General features: G+C 34.0%; 1 protein-coding gene across 1 annotated transcript in view; it reads left to right on the plus strand.

Annotated features, from left to right (window-relative positions):
* Positions 1-23,448, plus strand: part of AGPS (alkylglycerone phosphate synthase) — a 124,927-nt gene that overhangs the window by 57,788 nt on the left and 43,691 nt on the right. The window contains exons 11-12 of the mRNA XM_019654018.1: positions 11,943-12,070; positions 22,131-22,182. Coding sequence (XP_019509563.1) covers positions 11,943-12,070; positions 22,131-22,182 — 180 coding nt within the window. The remainder of the gene's footprint in view (positions 1-11,942; positions 12,071-22,130; positions 22,183-23,448) is intronic.

Below are 23,448 nucleotides of genomic sequence, written 5' to 3' on the forward strand. Positions count from 1 at the left end.
TGGAAAATTCTGGTTGCTAGGTACTGTGCTGGCACTCTCAGGACACAGGTAATAACAGACCAGTGTGATAAATTCTATGATAGAAATAAACAGAGGAATAATATGGATGAAGGTCACGTTCATACGTACTTAAGAAGTCTTCCCCAGAGAGGCCATGCCTAAAGTGGTTCTTAAAGGTTGATAAAGAGAAAATAATTCCTGACAGAGTTGAGGGACTGAGGTGGGGAGAGAGTTGTCCTGCAGAGAGACCTGCATGTGGGCAGGCTTAGAGTGAGAAAGAGCCATGTCTGTTTCATGGAGCTGCCGGATTTGCAGTATAATGGGAACATAAGATTCAATTGTAGGGCAGCGTGGGCAGCAGGTCTCGGGGCAGAATGGTAAGGGTGGTTGAAGCTATAATATGGTTTTTTATGCCTTTTAAAATAGGTTGAATTTAATCTAAAAGACTGCACTACTTCCCTCAATAGTAAATTATTGAATAAATTTAAGAAAGGCAAACTCATTTTAATAATAAAGTAAGCAAAGAAATGTGATGTATAAAATATTCTAGGGTAAATTACTGTAGTTAAATGAGATTTTATTATAAATATACATGCAGAATGACATAATGATTTAAGAGCATGAAATTTGAGAGCATGAACCATAAAATCATCAGATCTGGATTTCAATCCTGGTTTCACCACTTATATTTCTGTGACTTTGTGTAAATTAGGTAATACTCTGTGCCCAATGTCCTCAGCTATTAAATGGGGATAATAAAAGTATCTATCTTCATAAACTTTTTGTGAGTATTAATTGAGATTATGCTAAGCAGTTTATAAGCATGCAGTAAGTACTTAGCAAATGTTAAATTTATCACTATTGTTGTGACTTTATTATTTTGGCATTAATGATTTTTACAAGTGTATTTATGGTTTTTAATCCCCATTTCTGTATGTATATGGATATAGAGTCATCTTAATATAAACCAGGAGACAGCATAATTGAGAAACTAAATTTATGTGAAATCATATTCTTTTGTAAAATGTATTTTTTATCTGCTATTTTGAACTAAATAATAACCTCCTGCCTTAAATGTGAATCATAAACTTTTTCTTGAACTTTAAAACACTTTTGCTGTAGTTAAATCATCTGAGGATAATCTTGAGTGCATTATCATTAAAAATACTGTTTTCCCCCACTAAGTTCCACATATGATTAACCACATTAAGTTTAATGTTTTTGTCTTGTTTTGTGTTACAAATTTTTCATATTTTTTTAATAAGCAGCTTCTCATTTTAGATGCTATAACATGATCAGTATAATAAAATTACAATAAATAGTCAAAGGATTTGAAATGCTTTGCATTTTTTCCCTATGTGTGGAATCTACTAGTAACTTATAATGATTTGCTCTTTTATTTGAAAAATGGTAGAAAATACAGTTCTTTTTTTAATCCATGACCCACCCTTTAGCCTTTGCTCTAGAATGAAATAGATGAAATGCTTACTATCATTTCTTCTGTGTAGTTTTACTAGTCATCTTTTGGTTAAATAAATCTCATCCTTTAGTAGATTCTTTAGGAGAGGCACATTTGTGTATCCTATAAGTTCTGGAATGTTCTAAACTGTTTTTCTATGGCCTGATACTTTGCAGGACAGCTGTAGTGGATATAGTATCGTTGGGTCACACTTCCCTTTCTAGTTTTTTGAAAATGGTGCTCCACTGTTAGTTTGATTTTATATGTTGTTTTAAAGAAATCTGATGCAAGTTCTCTTGCCTTTTTAACATGTTTCCTCTTTTTGCTTGGAGGCCCTGAGGATTTTTTTTCTTTATTGTTCAAATTTACTTGTTTACAACTCAGAGTTTATTGTCCTGGGTCATTTTGCTATGGTACCCAGTGAACCCTTTCTATGTGTTCTTTTTTTTTTTTATTGTAGTGTTAAATATTTGGGTTTTTTCCCCCATTGTTTTGGTTTTTCTTCCTCAGGGACACCAGTTATGCATGCGTCTGACTTCCTTTGCTTCTTTTCCATTTCAACAATTTTTTTCTCTGACCTTTTATCTCGACATCTTTTTTTTATTTCATTTTCAATCTTTTGGTTCTTTTCCTGCTTTTCTTCAATGCCCTTTGTTAAGATTTCATTTGCATCTACAAGGTGTGATCAAACAATACGGTGAATGTTTAAATAAAAGCAAAATTTATTACAATAAAAGACACATTGCCATTAATCCCCCTGAAAATACTCCCCCTCGCTTTGAACACACATATCACATAGTTCCTGCCACTTTCTGAAGCAGTTCTGGAACTCCTCTTTCGTGAGTGTCTTTAGTTGCGCTGTTGTGGCTGCTCCAATGTCCTGAATTGATTCAAAACATCTGCCTTTCAAGGTCATTTTGACTTTGGGGAAGAGCCCAGAAGTCACATGGTGCCAGATCCGATAAATAAGGTGGATGAGGACACGCCATCATGTTTTTATTTGACAGAAAGTATCATATACCAGAAGCGATGTGTGACACGCAGCATTGTCATGATGGAGGATGATTTATGGCGCACTTTAAAACAAACCTTCTCTCAACCATAGCTCACACCTGGCTGACTGCACCGAACAAGGTGAAACTTGTCACACACTGTTACTAAGGTTCAACGTGCTGCTTCCCCTATTGAAGATCCCTGCCTTTCCTTTGGATGGCACTCGGCAGCAGCATTCAAGTATTTTTTTTTTTATCACAATGGAAGGCTCCGTGTCACACATTGTTTCTAGTATGGCAATTTCTGTCAAATAAAAACATTACAGTGTGTCCTCTTCCACCTTATGCACCGGATCTGGCACCATATGACTTCTGGCTCTTTTTCAAAGTCAAATTGACCATGAAATGTAAATATTTAATCTACTCAGGACATTGGAGCAGCCACAACAGCGCAACTAAAGACACTCGCAAAAGAGGACTCCCAGAACTGCTTCAGAAAGTGGCAAGAACATGTGATAAGCTTTCGAAGTGAGGGGGAGTATTTTTTTTTTTTTTAAGATTTTTATTGGGGAATTGAGGGATAGGAACAATGCTGGGGAATTGGGGGAAGGGGAACAGACAAGTTGCTGTCCTTTTGTTCTTCAGTCTAGTTGTGGAGGACATTGCTTCACTGGCCCAAGTTGGCACCATCATTGCGCTCTTCCTGGGTGAGGCAGATCAGTCGCCGGCTTCTGGACGGCAGCTCACTGCTGCTGCTGGCTGCTCACGCTGGCTGCTGGCTACACACGGTAGCCCATGGCAACCCACTGCCACAGGGTCTGCAGCCTACGCTGTCATCGGCGACTCACTGCAGCCCAGCTCCAGGTTGAGCTGTTGTTCAGCATCTTAGCTGTGGAGGGCAGTGTCACTGGCCCTCATATGTGGGATCCGAACCGGGGCCCTCTGGCGTCCCAGGCCAGCTCTTAACCAATGCACCACTCGGCCAGCCCAGAGGGGGAGTATTTTGAGGGGGAGTATTTTGAGGGGGATTAATGTCAATGTGTTTTACTGTAATATTTTTTTTTTTAATATTTGAGCACTCACCGTATTGTTTGAGGTTACCTCGTATTTTCTGTTCTCCTTTGGATGCCTTATAACTTAGGCTTCATTTCTTTTTGTTGTTGTTGCTATCCTATTTCTTACCTGAATTTGGTCATTTCTTATTTCCTCTTGTTTTTTGTCCATTTATGTTTTTAGTGTTTATATTTCTGATTCAGGTATTTTTTCATATCCCCAAATGTGTGTTTGACAATATTTAATTCAGTTTGAAATGTGTTACAGTTTTCTTCAGAATCATGGTTGGGTTTATGGGGGACTTTTCACCCACAGAAAAGCTTTTATTTACATTTTCTGACTTTCTGCAGTAGTTTTGTGTGGATTTGGCCTGCTTTTTTCTGTTCCTGTTTATTACTTGGAAAGGGTTCCTACTTTGAAAGTATCTTTTCTGTCATTTCTACCCTCTTTTGTGGTATTTTTTTAATGGATAGCGGTGGTTTTGGTGGGAGAAGGCATGGTATGTGTTTATTTTTCATTTCTGTGGGATCTGTAATTTCCCTCTGTTATTCTTCCCCTTCCCTGCCAAGGAGTACCGCACTTCTCTAAATACGATGCTCCTTGAAGATACTTCCCTGCTTCTTTAAGGCTGCTATTTCTAGTTCCTCCCATTTTCAAACCTTTCCCCATAGTCAAGGCTATGGATTACCAAGCCTTATACAATATTTTGCTATTTCTGTTACACTTTTGCTTTCTGGGGTTAATTTTGTATGTCTTTCCTCCAAGTCCTCTGCTGCTATTTACTCTTTCTTATGGAATCTTTAAGTCTCCCCTTATTTACTTTCTGCCCTTACAAGCTTGCAGCAGCTGGAAGGCTATAGAACAGCGGTTCTCAACTTATGGGTTGCGACCCCTTTGGGGGTCGAACGACCCTTTCACGGGGGTCGCCTAAGACCATCGGAAAACACATATTTTCTATGGTCTTAGGAACCGAGACACCGCTCCTCTATCCGTCTCCAGGCGGGTCCGCCCACATGCAGATACGCCCACATACGAGTACCCGGCTTCAAGACAAAATTTCATTTATTTGTAATTAGAAATAAATATTTCACAATATATAATTATATTGTTTTTGTGATTAGTCACTATGCTTTAATTATGTTCAATTTGTAACAATGAAAATACATCCTGCATATCAGATATGTACATTACGATTCATAACAGTAGCAAAATTACAGTTATAGAGTAGCAACGAAAATAATTTTATGGTTGGGGGGTCACCACAACATGAGGAACTGTATTAAGGGGTCGTGGCATTAGGAAGGTTGAGACCCGCTGCTATAGAAGGTCTGTTGGAATTTTTTCATTTTATCTCTACTTACACGTAATTGGAAGGGCATAGTGTTTTTTGTTTCTGAGTAATAAATACTGAAGGTGTAGGTCCTGTGTGGTTTTGTTTTCCTTATTGATTTTTGTGTTTTTGTTGTTGTTTTGTTTTGGAAAAGTAGAGGGAGGGGAAAAATTCAGATTCGGGTGACTGCCATTCTTCTCAGTCCTGAAGTCATCTGAAAATATATTTTCAAATTATGAAAGATTATATTTACTTCAAGCAAATCCATTAATTTCTATGACTAACCAAGGTCACAAGGCAGCTCAGAAAGAAATACTTGCATTTTATATTAAATAGCAATTGAAGCTTTTAATTTTCTTGAGAACAAACATATTTGAAACTTATAAACAGAAAATTCTTAAATTTATTGTAACAGATTTTTATTTAAAACAAAAAGAAAAATGAATGACATGTTAGCTTCTATGATGTCTCACTGCCATGGAGTTACTTGTAAAAAATTATATAAAGTGGATATAAAATATTGGTATTATGTACATATAAACAAGTAATAAGTAATCACTCCACTGACAATATTCTCAGAGCAAAAGAATCCATAAATATAATCAAACGCAACAGGAACCTTTTGATGCAGTGAATTTAAATGTATCCATTTGTGATTGGCTTAATTTGAATATGTCTTAATGGAAGTTGCCCTCTGTCAATCTGTATTTGGGACCTGGTTGGATTTTGGTTTCACAGTGGGACCTTCCTGCAGAACTCATAGCTAGATAGTTGTACAGAGTTGCCTTGGTTATTTCATTAATCTTGCAATAATGCAGGGTCTCATTTAACTGATTTTAATTTTTTTTAACTTCACTTAGTGTTATGCTGTGGTTTTTCACTTTAAAGTACCTACTATACAAAAGAGGAATATAGGTATACAGAAATTTAAGGCATGGTCACTTCTTACCCCAGTACCTTAGAATTTCGATGTAAGTAAAAAAATTTTAAAGAAAATCTGCTAATATAAAAGTATATATACATATACATATATACATATATATATATATATATAAATTAGCATTTTGAATAAATAATTATTTGTACACAATTAAAATATGCACAAACATGTACACAATTCAAAAGGTGCTGAAGGATGTACAGGGGAAAGTCTGCCTCCTATCCCTGTCCTTCAGGCATTTCCCTTGCCCAAAGTAAACACTATTGCGATATATAAGCGTATACTGTCTGTATGTATTTTTAAAAACACAAATGGGAGTTTGGTACTCTTTGCTTTACACTTAATTTCATAAAGCTTTCGCCATAACATTACATTTAGAGCCCCTTCATTCTTTTTGGCAGCTATCTAATATTCCTTTCTTTGAATGTACTTGTGTTTAATCAGGCCCTCATTGATTGGCATTTAAATGGCTTCTAATTTTTCTTTAGATTATATTTAGATTGGATTATATTATATGCTATAATTCAAAGAAATATTTTCACATGGCTGTATTTTCAGATGTAAGGAAATATTTCATAAAAAGCTTGGAACGTGGAAGCTCGTTTTAAATATTAACAGATAATTTTTCTGTCTAAAATTAAGGCTTATCCTGACCTTCTTAATAAATTTCAATCTGGTAACTTTTACATTTGAGCAAGTATTTATTAAAGTGTTCTGTAAATAAAGTGTTACTAAAGTTTGTGGGCAGATTAGAGTAAATAGAAAAGAAGATTTGTGTCTTTAGGAATTTATGGCTGACAAATTTCAGTTTATTTGTAGAAACAACTTTCAGTTGAGGTGTTAATTCCAAGACTGCCAGGAACTTCTAAAAATGTTGAAAAGAGTAGAAAGAATTACAAATAAGCTTACTGATGCTGTCATATAGTGGTAGGAAAATTAACAACTTTAAAAACTAAAGTTATACTACTGTCTTGGTAAGAAAGAATAAGTGTGATAGATAATTCTGTGCTAGCGGATGAGGAGACAGCATAATACTAAATAGTTTACCTGTCAGCCTTTTGCCTTTTTTTCTAGCAAAGGTTCAGAAAGTCTTTTTAGCCTGTTTCTATACTCTGAGATATCTATTTCTAAAAATTTCCCTATTGATAAAATGTACAGCTGATAGCTCCTTATTTAAGAAAGTAACTCTTAAGTTTCCTTGTAATTTATTCTTTGAATTATAACCTATACTGGTTATTCCTACTTTTTAGCAGCTTTATTAAGATATAGTTTACACACCATAAAATTCACTTATTTAAAGTGCATCCCTTAGAGGGGATATAATTCCTGAGGTTAGTGTTTGAGATTTCTTTCTGAGCCTAGGCAGAGTCCTCCCCACTGTTTCTTTCTTTGTTTTTCTTTTTTCCCCCTAGTTTTATTAAGAAATAATTGGTATAAGTTTAAGGTGTATAGCAAAATAGTTACATATTTTGTAAAACGATCACCACAAATAGGTTAGTTAACATCTGTCATCTCATACAAATACAATAAAGAAAAGAACAAAATTTCTCCTTGTGATGAGAACTCTTAGGATTTCCTCTTTTAACAACTTTCCTATACAGATATACAGCAGTGTTAGGTATAGTCATCAGGTTGTACATTACATTCCTAGTACTTTTTTATCTTATAGCTGGAAGTTTGTACTTTTTGAGCACCTCCCTCTAATGCTCGCACTTTCCACCTCTGGTAACCACAATCTGATCACTTTTTCAGTGAGTTAGGTGGTTTGGTGGTTTTTTTTTTGTTGTTGTTGTTGTTGTTGTCTTTCTGTGTCTTATTTCACTTAGCATAATGCCTCCCAGGTCTATGCAAGTTGTTACAAAAGGTAGGATTTCCTTGTTTTTTTATGGCTGAATAATACTCCATTGTGTGTGTGATTCATTCATCCATTGATGGACACTTGGGTTGCTTCCATGTCTTGGCTGTTGTAAATAATGCTGCTATGAACGTGGGGTGCAGATATCTTTTTGAGTTAGTGTTTTCATTTCCTTTAGACACATTCCCCAAAATTAAATTGCTGGATCATATGGTACTTCTGTTTTTAACTTTTTGAGGAACCTCCTTACTGTTTTCCATAGTGGCTGCAGTAATTTACTATCTTACTAACAGTGCACAAGGGTTCCCTTTTTTCCACATCCACTCCAGCATTTGTTATCGCTTGTCTTTCTGATGGTAGCCATTCTAACAGGTGTGAGGTGACATCTCATTGTGGTTTTAATTTGTATTTCTGTACTAATTAGTGGTGTTGAGCATCATTGATGTACTTGTTGGCAATTCATATATCTTCTTAAGAAAAATGTCTTTTTAAGTCCTTTTCCCATTTTTTTTCTTTTTTTGCTATTGAGTTGTATGAGTTCTTCATATATTTTAGATACTAACACTTTATCAGATATATGGTTTGCAAATATTTTCTCCCATTCCGTAGGTTGTCTTTTCACTTTGTTGATGGTTTCTTTGCTCTGCAGAAGCTTTTTAATTTGATGTAGTCCCACTTGTTTATTTTGATTTTGTTGCTTGTGCTTTAGGTGTGGTTTCTAAAAAAATCATTACCAAGATTCATGTCAAGGAGCTTTTTCCTATATTTTAAAAGTTTCATGGTTTTGGTCTTACATTTAAGTCATTATTCATTTTGGGTTAATTTTTGTGAATGGTATAGGATAGGGGTCAAGTTTCACTCTTTTAACATATGAATATCCCAGCACCATTTATTAAAGAGACTTAATAAAGTCATTAAGTATTCTTGGTTTGTCAAATATTAGTTAACTGTATATACTTGGGGTTATTTCGGCGCTCTCAATCCTGTTCCATTGGTCTATTTGTTTTAATGCCAGTACTGTACTATTTTGATTTCTATAGCTTTATAATGTAGCTTGAAATCAGGAAGTGTGACGCCTTCAACTCAGGATTTATTTGGCTGTTCAGGGTCTTTTGAGGTTCCCACCACCATAAGTTTTATTGGGTCATCAGAAAAGTCATGACGCAGTTTTGCAACGAAAAACAGAAAAATACGTCATGACTCTTTTGATGACCCAATAGTAGTGTTTTTTCTATTCCTCTAAAAATTGTCATTGGAATCTTGGTAGGGATTGCAGTGAATCTATAGATAGCTTTTGCTAGTATTGACATTTTAATAATATTAATTCTTCCAATCCACGAATACCTTTGTATTTACTATATTTGTGTCTTCTTGATTTCTTTTGTCAGTGTCTTGTAGTTTTCAGAGTAGAGATCTTTCACCTCCTTGGTTGAATTTATTCCTAAGTATTTTATTGTTTTTGATGCTGTTGTAAAATGGGATCAATTTATTTCTTTTTCAGAAAATTCATTATTAGTGTATAAAAATGGTACTGATTTTTGTATTTTAATTTTGTGTCTTGTAACTACTGAATTCATTGACTAGCCTTAACAGTTTTTTTGTTGAGTCTAGGATTTTTTATATAAAATCATGTCATCTTCAAATAGAGACAGTTTTACGTCTTCCTTTCCAATTTTGATGCTTTTTTTTTTCTTACCTGATTGCTCTAGCTAGGACTTCCAGTGTCCCCACTGTTTCTCTGCAGGCAGACTAGCTCGCCTACATCTCTAATAAATTTGTCTTCCCAATTGCCTTTTACCACATTCTTTGCTATTTTAGAGAGTGTTCTTAGGCTTGAACTTCTCCATGCTCTGTTGCAAATAATATTCTTTGGAAAGAGAGTAGAACCATTTTATGGCTCGTTTCTTCCCTCAGACAAAAATCTCTGAGCCATGCTCTGGAGGTAGCAGTGGGACAATGGCATACTGTTCTCTGAGGACGCCCCCTGCTTTAGAAGCTGATTGCTGGGGAGAAGGAGCAAGGAAAGTAGGTCTCCTCCGTTGCCTTATTCTGGCAAGATATCAGCCCTTTACCAGCCAGGATAAGGGCGATCAAAGTAGAGATTCTGTCACATCACTTAAGGCTGGGTGCAAGAAGTGAGCCCCCTACCACCTCTTGGCTGCACTCACCTGGAACTTAGCCTCAGTCAAAGGTAGCTGAGGGCCTGGTATTACATAGAGTAGGATCAAAGGTTTTTCTGAAATTAAGAAAGTGTATACATCCAAGAAAAAGGAAAACACATGTCCACACAAAAACTTGTTCACATATACTCATAGTAGCATTATTCATAGCAGCCAAAAAGTGGAAACCGATGGAACATTCAGCCACACCCCCTGACCTCTGGGGAGGGGAGAGGGGCTGGATATTGAATTAGTCCCAATGGCCAGTGGTATATTCGATCATGCCTATTGTAATGAAACCTCTATAAAAATCCCACAATATGGATTTCAGAGAGCTTGCAAATTGGTGAATACATGGAAATGCTAGGAAGGTGTTATATCTGGAGAGGGCATGGAAACTTGGCCCTTTTCCCTCATACTTTGCCCTATGCATCTCTTCCATCTGGCTATTTTTGAGCTGTATCCTTTTATGATAAACTGATGATCTAGTTAAAAAAAAAAAAAAGAGCAGAAACCCAAATGTCTGTCAACTGATGAATGGTTAAACAATCATGAGTTATACCATAAAATGGAACAATATTCAGCAATTTAAAAAGAATGAAGTACTTAATACCTACTATAACATGGATGAACCTTGAAAACATTTTTGAAGTAAAAGGAGCCAATCACAATAGACCACATATTTTAAGATTCTGTTTATATGCAGTGTACAGAATAGGCAAATTTATAGACAGAAAATAGATTGGTAGTTGTCGAGGGCTGTGGTGTGTGGGGGAGGGAATGGGAATGACTGTTTCATGGATATAGGGTTTCTTTTTGTGGGTGATGAATATGTTCTAAACTTAGACTGTAGTAATAGTTGCAAATATCTGTGACTATATTAAAAACCGTTGAATTTTATACTTTAAATGGGTGAATTTTATGGTTTGTGAATTATATCAAAAAAGATGCTAAAATAAAAGAGAAAGTCTAGTTTGCTTTTATCTTTTAAAATGTACACGATATATCTAGTTTTTATTCAAATATTAATTGGGCCAAACTTTTAGAGCTTTTGTGATTTTGCAAGTCATACTAGGGTCATATTTGATATCTCAGTAGGAAATTATTTGTATATGTAATGAACATTTTGTGATCTAATATAAGTTACTTTTTAGGGAGTCAGTAGTTTTTAATCTTGTATTATATATTGACATTTTATTTTAGGTATATTATAAATTTATTGGAAGCTTTGACTTTTCATACTTTTCATTTCTAGTTGTCTAATTAAGTTCTACAATTTCAATGATTGCCCTCTGTGTTTTTTTTTATGATTCTCAGAAAGTTTACTAATAGTATTAATAATTTCTACCATTTGTACATCAGAAACCAATTTGAAAAGCTTGGCTTGTGAATAGAATTGTTTTTAACCATGTCTCTTCAGATATTTTTAGCATAGATATTAAATTTAGATCACACAATTATATTTTATTTGCTTTTTACCTGTCTGATTTGTCCCCCACTGCTCCGTGTAATAAAGAAGAGAATATTTGTTTCCTTGGTGGTCCTCTTGTGCTGTATATTTATGATAACTTTTGTCTCTGCAATATCTATTTTCTTGTTTCTTACAAGGGCATCTCAGTACTGCCTTTGTCTTTTCTTTGTGTGAATTCCTAGGAAAAACGGCAGGGTGTAAATAGTCCCTCTAATTTCTTCTATCATCTTAAGTTCTCATGGGAGGTTAGGTTCTTTTTGCCCCAATAAATTGTTCTTATAGTAAAAATAGACACAAGTATCAAAACATACTTTTGTCTGAATGCATATGAGATATAAAAACCTGTTGCTTTTCAAGTATTTATTTTTCTTTTAATAAGTTGTAATACTTTTAAAACTATTTAAAAATAACCTTCTTGGAGAAAAGTTACCTTAAAAATGTTTTAAAATATATATACATAACTAAGAAAACTGTATTCTAAAAACTTTTTTTAGAAATCATAAAATTTGCTTAGCTGTTTTTCTAGAAAAGCTTGGGTAGCCATTATTCCCACACAGAATAGATTAAATAGATTTAAATATGAACAATAGAATAAATTAATTGAATAAATAGATAAAGTAGATTTAAATATGACTTAGAAAATTGGCATGTGACATATTGGATTATTCCCCCTTCTTTTTCAGGAACTCTTGGTGTGATAACAGAAGCTACAATAAAAATCAGACCAATCCCTGAATACCAAAAGTATGGCTCAGTAGCTTTCCCTAATTTTGAACAAGGAGTAGCCTGTTTAAGAGAAATTGCAAAACAGGTAAAAAAACAAAAACAAAAACAAAAACAAAACAAAACCCACCCACATATATTTATATATTTTTAAATCTACTGCATACTTGATTTTGATATGTCACATATAATTTTCATATTTAGTTGTGTATATTTGTGGTTTTGACCCAGTCCTGTATGAAAAGGTAATGTTGTAAAATCATTCCTTCAAGTGCAGTTGCTATTTCGTTCAGTAATTATACACCTATTTCTTGGTTTAAAGAGTGCTGTACAATTTTAAGCCAAGGTAAGATGTGTAATTGGGTTGATGGCTTCCAGTGACTCTGCCTTTTATTGAATGTTTTCTTAAGTTATTTTTGGGTAATATATTTTGTGATTATTTGAAGTAATATTTAATTTTTCTTAAATTAAGACATTTACTGAAATTGGTGGCAAATATTAGTGGCCTCCAAATTTAGAAATTATATATAGGTAATCAAACTTTATCAGTTCTTAGAATGTGCTGTTACTATGCCCTACTTTGTTTTATAATATTACCTAAGCTATAGCTTAAATAAAGTAATATAGTATAGCATAATATAATATATTTAGTTATAAGCTAAAAAGAATTCCTGTTTTCTCTTCCTTACTTAAAAAAGATATATTATGAAGGGTTTTTAGAAGAATAGATAATGCCAAGTAATTTTATTTCTGTATTTAGTTCTGTGTATCAGTGTGGAAATTTTTTCATTTCTTTAGACATTTGGTTCATTGTTTAAACTACAGTGGCTTGTGAAAAAATTCCTTATTTCAGCATTTCCCAGCAGGGAGGAAGTTAAGGGACTATACTTCAGCCTCTTCTTGCTTTCTTCAAACTCCTGGGATTTTTAAGTACTTCCCATCAGCTATAGATTAGAATCTTGAGTGCATGGAGCTTTCAATGTGACCCATGTAGGTCAGCTTTGGGCTATCTAGGGCAGAGTGGAGGGAGGATCCAATGAGGCAGAGAAATTATATCCAGCTAGTACTCCATCTTCATTGTGTGCTTTGTAAGGTACTGAAATGGAAATGGGTGAATAGTCTTATCTCCCCACCATCCTAAGAGAACCACTATTAATGTTTGAAGAAATTTAAAATAGGCAAAAAAAAATGTTGTATTTACCATGTATTTATCATTTCCTGTGCTCTTTATCTTATATACTTAGTTTTGCTTTCTGAGACATTCATTCTTTCTGACAGTTTCCCACTTTTAGGAAGTCCAGCTATGTCATCACCTAATCTAATAGTTCACAAGGATAATTTTTATAATTTTCAAGCAGCTTCAGTTACTTACCAGTTAGATTGTTTCTCCTTCAAGACTTAGCCATAGGCCCCTTAATCTTAATTGTTTTATTCCTGGGTAGGGTGTGTGTGTGTGTGTGTGTGTGTGTGTGTGTGTGTGTGTGTGTGTGTGTGTGTGTGTGTGTGTGTGTGTGGCGAGGAGTTTAAAAAGTAGTTCTGGAATGAACATCCTTGAACTTGTGGCAGTTTCTTTAGTGGGGTTAAAGTAGAAGTGAATGTTAACAGTCGAAATCCTTAAATAAAAGAGCTTATAATTCACAAGAACTTTGGGGATACTGTGTTGCGGTTAGGAAGCTAGAATATATAGTAAGTATTATGCTGTGTTTGCTAAAATGAGATGGCAACAATATTTAAAAGCAGGATGATTGAGTAAAGGAGGAATGGAGATAAGTTTTAGGAGTGAATATCTGAGCACTGAGCAGTAAAGTACAAGTGTGTTCTGATATATGTTGCTAAAATCTTTGATCACTTAAATGCCAAAGAAAGTAACTTCAAGTTTAAAATATCCTGGGTATTAAGAAATAAAGAACTACTTGCAGAGCTTTATGGTTTTGCCTGAGTTAATGCCTAGAAAAATGGAAAGCTAGGTTTTGCAGGGTTTTTAAAGAAAATAACCATAAGCTCACCTATTAAAAATCAAAATAAAACCAAACATTTTTAATGAATAGATTGTTTTCTTGTTAATTTCAAATATTAGTGAGTGATTTTTTTATTCCAATGTTTCTATTTTGTATTGTAATTTATTCTTTGTGTTAAGTACTTTTATTTTTATTTACTTTTTACCTTTGTCAAGCTTGACTATTCCCACCCAAAAAGCTTTATTATTAAAGATATAGTTCAGATTATCTCTCTTGTTCAAGTTTTGAATGACATCTTTTTAATTGACCACCATTGCCTCCATTTTTAAATAGCAAAATAAACACGAATGCCAAATTAGGTTTTAAAACATAATTATAGAATTTATAAAACTAGTCTGATTTGTATGTATTTTCAACAAAAGGTCTTAATGAGGTCACATTCGATCTGTGTTGGCCAATTCTGTCCCTGCACAGTATCTCTACTCTGTAGAAAACAGACTTAGTAGATTTGTTTAAAAGTGTTGTTATGTGATCTTTGGAGTAGAGAGAAACATGTTTAATGCTTTCCTGAGTGCTCCATCTGCTTTTCCACATTGCAAATACATGTAAATATATTTTAGGTTTTATTAATGAGAAATAATGTACAAATGTATCAAAATGTTAAATTTATAATTTTATGACAGTGAAATGTTGGATTTAAACATAAATGGTACAATTTGAGGGGTTTTTTTTGTTACAGCTTAATATACCTCTGATAGAAAGTAATAGATAATTACTTGTGAAATTTTTCTTAATCCTTGAATAAATCAGTAGAAATTGCCCTTTTATTTATTTTAAAAAATTATTTGGCTAGTCACACGATGACCATAATCTAAATTCACTACACAAAACTGTGTTGAATTACCATGGAATAAGCAAAGGTGATGATTGCTGGAAAGTGCCACCCAGTGGTTAAAAAGCAGATCAAAAAGAAAGCTGCTTTTTAATCTATAGTTTTAATAATTTGGTTCTTTGTACTTAATAATAGACAATTTTTAGAGATAAGTAGTACCTTGCAACTAGAAAGCTTGCCTTATTTGAAGCTGATTAAAAAGTTTAGATAGATAATATTTTATTCTCAAATACTGCTCTTGTGAATGAGAAACAGTTGAGATATCCCACTGTTTGGGGAACCTATAATAATGCACATGGAGAGAGGTATTAATGTTTACCTTCTCTGGAAATGGGTAAATGCTGGCATTATGGTTTAGGGACATTTACATATTAATATATAGAATGTACACATCTTATATGTCAAGAATGGTACTGTATATGCTGCCTTACTTTGTAACATTATTCTCAGGCAGAAAATTTGAGAAAATTATCAAGTTTTGGCACTAGTTGTTCAATTTGCGATTTGGATTTTCATCTGATAGCAGAGGAATTAAGATCCATTAAAATCAACAACAGTACTACATGCTTTATGATTGTGCCAAATTCCTGATTGAATAATGAGTTGGCTGCTTGTAATTCCTCACTGTCATTTCATAGCACTTCCATTTTTGCAGTATTTTCAGACTCAAGTTGCTTTTGAAATGGGAAACTGTATTTTGGATGAGTACCTTTTGGAAAGGAGCATACGTGATTGTTCACAAATAGCAAAGTGGGCTCTGTGTTTATTTTCATCACTGTTCTTGCTGAAGGAAATAAATTGAGCAACCTTATACTGGCAGCAGAAGGATTCCACTATGGTCTCTCATCTGATCTTTGTCCATGTGAGGAATTATCCTCTTTCAGTACTTCACTACCTTGTGAAGAGCTAGAAAGGAAGATTTAGTGGAAGATTAATGTGATTCTATCTCATAAGTGGCAGTCCAGTATAATCTCCAGCTTTACTCAGTAGATGGGTAAGTGACTTTTCAGACTTTCTCAGACAAAACATTTGAGATCTTGCTTCCCAGCATGTCAGTTTGGCTCAAATAAAATCTTATAAAAATTCAAAAAAAAAAAAAAAGACTTTCTCACAAAGTAGATTTCCTACCGTAGCCTCTCAAGAGGGAGAAAATTGCGTTTTTTAATTAGAATATCAGTATATCAGTGTCAGATATATTTTATTATTCTCTTAGATTGTTTGTTTTAAAATGACTTGAAGGGAGATCTGAGTGTTGAAATGAACTCAAAAGCAATTTTTGAAGTTTGAGTTTTTCTCCCCCCAGTAAAACTTAGGGGTTATATCCAATGATATTCAGAGGGGAACATTTGTTCCATTAAGAAGACACAGTGACCATAGGCGTGGCATGAATTAGTGTGTATTACTCTGAAAGCCGTTTTTCTCAGTATCAGAGCTAGGTTTTTAGAATTATAGATGAAAAGGCAGCTTTTTCTCTCACTACCTTTTGACAAGGGATGGCCCTTTCTACATACATATCATCACTTTTATTTTAAACAATTTTAAACTGATAGGGTGTTTTTTTCTAGTGAGTGTAGACCATAATTTGGGAAGAAATACGTAGTTCATGTCTGACACTTCAGAATGTTATATGTCAATTCTGAATTGTTCTGTTTTCAATTTGATTTATCTTGGAGGGGTTCAAATAAATTGAAAGGAGTTAAAACATTTAAAACTTCTCTTATACTCTTATGTTCAACAGTAATTCTTGGAAAGAATTTGTTATATATAGAAAATGGAATTGGTATTTTAAATCTTTTTTTCTTTTTTGGAAAGAAAAATCATATTTTTCTCCCTCTAAAGCAGGGAATAATAACCTAGCCAAATGTTTGGTCAATTGGGTTCTTTTCCTGTGTGACCCAGCAAAATGTATTAAACTTCAGGACAATTCTAAATCGTGCTCTTTACCAGGAGCTGTTGAGAACAAGTCGTTATACCTTCACTGAACTGAAAATGTAGAATCAGGACGAGGACGTTGTTTGGCATGAACTCTTGGGTCTTCCCTTAATATAAGAGGAAGGAAATGTCTACCTGTAGTATATATCATTTCATTCTTTATAACCAAGAGATAATTTTCTTGTTAAAAAAAGGTCTTGTTTTTTACAATGTAGACTCCTAGCTGTAAGCCATTAATGTCATTCCCAGTAGGACTAACCAGTTATATCAATAGCCTTAAATATTGTATGATTCGTAGTATCAATTCTGATTTATTAGTTAGAGGAATAACTAATTCTGTCTACATTTTAAGTTTTTATATCTAGAAATTTTCATTTAACAAAATTCTCTTCTTTTACATACCCTTTTTGAACTCTTTTATAATTTTGTTTTATTATGTGTTTTTATATGAGATAGTATGGTCTTAACTTTATATCCAACACAGGGCAATGGACACTATATAAATGGATAGTAAGTTAAATAGACATGGTTCCTGTCTTCTAATCATCACTAAGGATATTGCGTATTATGATAAATTTTCTGTTTTTCAATTTTTGTATAACTATGTCCAGGGGTTTGGCTTTGAAGCATTGGCTTTTGAAACAGCGTGACATTAGTGGACTGTCTCCAGAATAGTCGTATACCTCACAGATTTGGGCTGTCGTAGAATCTGCACAGAAAGTTTGATTTACTCCTTGAAGAAACAAACCTTTTCAATTCAAAGATGATTCATTCCTTAACCAGAATACCAGAGGTGTACTACCATTCAGTGCTTACGTTTTATAGTTTATGAAGTTAGAATAGTAGAAATCCTACAGACAATTAATATGTTAATATTGAATTTCTAATATATCTCATCTGAAGTGTACGTTCCGGTTTTCTCTGTGATGAGAAAGAGATATGACTTGGCTCTGTAAAAACAAATTTTGCAGAAATCTTTTAATGTGTTTCTTACAAGGACCAATTTTTAGAGAAAATGGCTAGATTGAGAAATCTGTTGCTTTTTAAGTTAGTTCAGAGAATTCTACTGAGTAAATAAAGACTAATCATAGTGGTTGTTTTTTTATTTTTTAGGTTTTATATTCAAGTACGTAAATTCCTGGTTTTAAATTCCCATCATTAAAGGGAAGAAATTGCCAGCAATTTGACTTAGTCTTATACCTATGCTTTGAGGCCAATATGGCTGTTTATTTCTTCTTTGCTCAGATAAAACAAAGATATTGGTATTTCTTTATTAGTCCATAATGTGTTTCTCATATATTTTTAGACTATTTACTAAGTATAAAGTGTACCTTAGGTACAAGTCAAGTGACATTAGAGATTCTATAGTAAGGGCACATTTATCATAATAAGAAAGAATGAAAGAAATCAATTATTTCATTAACTTCAGTTCAAGTAAGCAATTTTTGTTTGAGTGTTCCTTAAATTCCCTGTATCTATCATTAACCCACCACTAGGTAAAAATATTCCTTCTCTGGTTAGTTCTGATCACCTACCACTAGGGGTCACTTGAAATCAAGGACCCTTTTCCCCCTTTCCTAATCTATGGAATACTCAGTGTAGCATAATTGAATAGCATGGGAGTGAATTTAGAGCTCAGACTCTCAGAATTTTTGATGTCTCTAACTTTTAAAGGAAATATGTTACCTAACAAATTAGTTTTATAGCAATTGAAGCATAACCTAATCTTAACTATAGATATAGAAACCCAGAATGTTGTTCTTTTTAAATTATAGTAACATTACTTTGGCGTTTTGATTATAGGAACTTCTATTTAATTAGCTCTGTAGTGACAACTTTTAATTTAAAATTCTAAGAAATTTTTTTTGCTTTATATTTTTACAATGATGCACAATGATTTACAAATTATCAATTTCCAGAGGATCCTATAGTGATCTAGATTCTATTTTTTAATTTGAGTGCTTTACCTCTGAGAATTTACTTGTGGCAATAACTGAAAAACACCATTTACTGACTTTAAAAAAAAGGCGGCACTATTAAAACAGACTTAGCAAATCTGTTGGTTTGATTTTCATCCTTTTTAAAAAGTCAGTATTGAAAACTAATATTTATTATCTAAATACAGAAAACCTTCTTTCATTTCTTATTCTTCTTTGATAGTATAAGTCTGTAACCATCTACTCTGCCTTAATGGAAAATACGAACAGTGGACGACTGACGAGTTTATGTGACTCAGCTGTCAAGTTAAAATCATGCTCAATATAATTGAATATGGGTTTCTATATGTAGCAAGTACCCTGAAGCTTTCTTACTTATTTTTCCAACTTTAAATTTGTAAATTTTAAGCATACAGAAACATTGAAAGAATAGTACAGTCGTCATCTGTATATCCATCCTGTATATTCAATAGTAGTTAACTTTTTGCTTTGTTTTGTACGTTTGTGTATGTCTTTTCTGTACCATTTCAAATTAAGTTAGAGACATCATTACACTTGACCTCTAAAATGTTCTAAAAATAAAGGTGTTCTTTATAACCACAATACCATTATCATGTCTAAGAAAATCAGTAATTTCTTAATGCCATCTAATATTCTATAATCATTTTATTTCAGTTGTCCCCAAGATGTATTTTGTGGATACTGTTTTCAAAGCAAGGTTTTATCAAGGCCTGCATATTGTATTTTAGTTGTTTCAGAGATTGAATTCCACTAGAAATTTACTATACTAAATGTAATATACATTTCCCCCCATTTTCTGTTGTATATGTTGCTGGTTGTTTTCACTACTAGCACCTGCTCTAGATACAGGTGAAGATACAGGGTGGCAGCAGGAGATGGAATTTACAAATTGTTGGTAGGAATTTAAAAGTTTTTTTGCCCCCTAATAATGACAGAATGGCTCTGAATTCTTATATTTTACCAGTGTGCTTAATGCCAAAACATATAAATATGTATGTTATATGATATTCTAATTATTTTATGAAGAAAAGAAACTTGGTCTAATCAGGCTTCATGTATTGTAGTAGAAATTGATGTGTACATTTTAATAAAAACATTTCAGGAAAATTGATTGTCCTTTGTGTTGGAAACTGGTAACATTTTTAGAAGCATTAGCCCAACTACAAAGATACCTTTATACCAAAATTTGACATTACTTACATTGTAGATATTTTTTATTTTATTTTATTTTTTATTTTTTTCTTTATATTTTATAACTATATAGTTTTAATAAGATCAGGAAATAGCAAATAAGATCGTTTTCATGTAGTTTTTTGTTTCAAATATGACTTTAGCGCTCTCTCTCTTTCTATATGTGTGCATTTGTGTGTGTTTTAAGTAAGTTTTTTTGGAGGTTGTGTGGTGTATTTGAAATATTGCTCATCTAACAGTCAGGATATCTTGGTTCTAGTTCAGTCTATACTGCTTAACAGCCATCTGACCTCTAACAAGTCTTTTAACCTCTCTGGTTCTTGTGTCCTCATCTGTAAAATGGGGGTGGATAATACTAGTTCTGCTGCCCTGACAGGGTTGTTTCTTATATTAAATAGAGACATAGAAAGCAGCTTGGAAACCATAGGGTTCTGTAAAATGTAAGGCGATAGGTTATAGTTATGCTGTGTATATAAAATTAATACTGTTTCTTTAGATTTGGCAATGACTTTTTAAAACATAGATTAAATGATCTCACCTTTAGTATCAAAGATGAGATTTGTATACTATTCAAAATAAGAATCCAACTAGGCAGTTTGTTGGTGAAATAAAATGTGTATTATGAGTTGTTTAAAACATTAAGTATTTGTTCAATTAAAAGCAAGTGATAGCAAAAATGTTATAACAATGGTGCCAACTTGGGCCAGTGAAGCAGCGTCCTCCACAACTAGATTCAAGAACAAAACGACGGCAACTTGTCTGTTCCCCTTCCCCTAATTCCCCAGCACTGTTCCCATCCCCCCAATTACCCAATAAAAAAAAAAAAATGTTATAACATAGTTAAGGTGTGTATTGAGTTTGGTTTTTTGGAGTGATTCTCATCTCAACATTATGTTGATACAAATTTTATTGATAAATGATATTCAGAAGATAAATGTTTTAAAAGTTTTTGAAATTACTCAAAATTTTGTGATCTGAAAGCAACCTCTTGGTAGCAGTTTAACCAAATTAAAAATTTGTATAGGAAATAAAAATCCCATTTAGGGTGCAGCTCACTTTAATTCTATGGAAAAAATTGTAGCTAACTTAAACCTTGCCAGTGTTTGTATTGTAGTGTTTTAGCATTACCAAGTTAATATGAATATCTGCTTTCCTTGTTTTTCTTTCCTTGCAGCTTTTATCGTGTGCCTAAATATATGTGACACTGCTGCAGTTTTAGATGTATAAATACATAATCTTATGCTTCAAAATTTTGTTGCTGTTTTCATACAAATAACTTTGAAAGATCTTAGAATTCTGGATACTGTCTGATAGCTTTTGTATTTAAAATGGATTATGAGAAGGGATAAAAAGAAGGAACAATTCCTAGACTTATCTATGAAGACACTGCAGAACATTTTTTAAAGTGCTTTGGCCCACAAAAATTCCTCTATCATTATCCTTATTTTAAAAGTGTATGAGAACCTGATGGCACATTAGAATTCATAAATGGCAAAATGGTGTAGGCTTTAAAATTTCTACTTTGTTCTAAAATAATTCACTTTAAGTCCTAGTATTTCTTTCTTTTTTTTTAAGATTTTTTACTGGGGAATCGGGGAAAGGGAACAGACAAGTTGCTGTCCTTTTTGTTCTTCAGTCTAGTTGTGGAGGACACCTTGTTGGTATTATCATTGCGCTCTTCATGGGTGAGGCAGATAGGTTGCCGGTCACTGGACGGCCGCTCACGGCGGCTTTTGGCAGCTCACGCCAGCTCCACTGCAGCCTACGCCTTTGCCAACGACTCATGGCAGCCCAGCTCCAGGTCGAGCTGTTCACCATCTTAGCTGTAGCGGGTGCAGTGTCACTGACCCTAATGTGGGATCCGAACCGGGGCCCTGCTGCTTAGAGCTGGCGTCCCAAGCCAGCTCTTAACCAATGCACCACTCAGCCGACCCTAAGGCCTAATGTTTCTTTTAGGTGTTTCCATAGGTCTTTGCTAGGCATTAAGCAAGTCTTGTTGCAGATAGAGATCTGGCAACATATGTATGTGTGTATGTTTTATGTATGTAGATTTCTCTTCTCTAAATATTTTATAGAAGCCAATGATGTTTTATTTGTCTTCATAAAATCATATAAAAAGTTAAGACTTTTTCCTGTGTGTATCCTTAGGGACATTCGACCTGTCTAGCTTCTTTACTATATTAAATTTGTATCACATTTTTTTTCTTTTTAAAACAGAGATGTGCTCCTGCGTCTATTCGCCTCATGGACAATCAGCAGTTTCAGTTTGGTAAGTAAGAAGTGGTCATTTAAAAATCTCATTAAGCCACAAAAATTTATGAAACACCAGTTATGTGCCAGCAAGAGTGCTGAGTGCAGAGCTGGAAAGATGGATGTCATAGTTCCTATCCTTCAGGAAGCTCTTCGTCTAATGAGGACAGACAGTTATATAAATGAGTGCGTGCAAGAGTGTTGGAGGCACACTGAAAGAAGACGATACTGGCTACCCTGCTGTGCACATGAGGGTCACTTAGATTTTGCTTGAGGTTGGGTGGAGGATCAGGAAGGGTTTCTTAAAGGACAGTAATGCTTGCACTAAATCTTAAAAGGTGAATAGAAATCTGCCTGTGATGGTCTCTTTTCTCCTACCAAATTTGTTCACTTATCAGCAGAAAATATGAAGTTGTAAAACCTCAATGGTATATTTTAGTCTGTGTAGCTCAAATAGAGTTGTTACAAGAGATGGAGCTGGATGGGTGGACTAAGGCTGTGCAGGACAGATTTAGGTTTTATCTTGCCAGCAGAGGGGTTTTTTTGTAGATGGAATAAAATAAATCAGCTTTGCATTTTAGAAAGCTCATTCTGCTAGCATCATACGGTGTGGAGTAGAATGGTGCGAGCATGGAGGAGGAGTTGAAACAGCTCAAGAGGCAGATTTGGGGGCCTGTGATCAAGGCAGCATCAGTGGAGACAGAGAGTAAGGGATAGATTTTTCAAAGACCAGTTTGCCAGCTGCATGTAGAAGGTTAAATAAAAACAAGGGTTGAGGGCAGCTCCTGGATTTCTGATTTGACTGATTGGATTGGTAGAATAACAGTCTAGAAAAGAGGATGATTTGGGGGAAAAGACCTTACAATGGGTTGTATTTAAGGTGCTGTTGGAATATTCAGGTCGAGAATTCAGTAACATTTAACTGCGTTTCTTTTTCTCCCTATTTTGCTTAAAGTGTTGAACTTTCTGACACAATTTATCATCTTTTCAATTCTAATTGTATTGCTTTTCTACATTTTCCATGAGATTTAGTTGGGATTTAAGGTTATAGAATTTACCCTTAAAACAGTCCCTGAAATTATGGGAATGATTGCTCAATAATAAATACTAAGGGCTAAGATAGGCAGGCTTTTGTTTGTTCTAAAAGTAACTTAGATTTTAATTTAGGTAAGAATGGTTATTATAGTTGTATTGAAACTTAACTAAGGTAGTCAGGTACATAACACACCAAGAATTAGTTTTAAATTGCCTTCTACATTGGTCACAGGCTTTTATTTCTTTAAGT

Source organism: Hipposideros armiger, unplaced genomic scaffold (genome assembly GCF_001890085.2).
Source record: "Hipposideros armiger isolate ML-2016 unplaced genomic scaffold, ASM189008v1 scaffold_212, whole genome shotgun sequence".
Taxonomy (NCBI): Eukaryota; Metazoa; Chordata; class Mammalia; order Chiroptera; family Hipposideridae; genus Hipposideros; species Hipposideros armiger.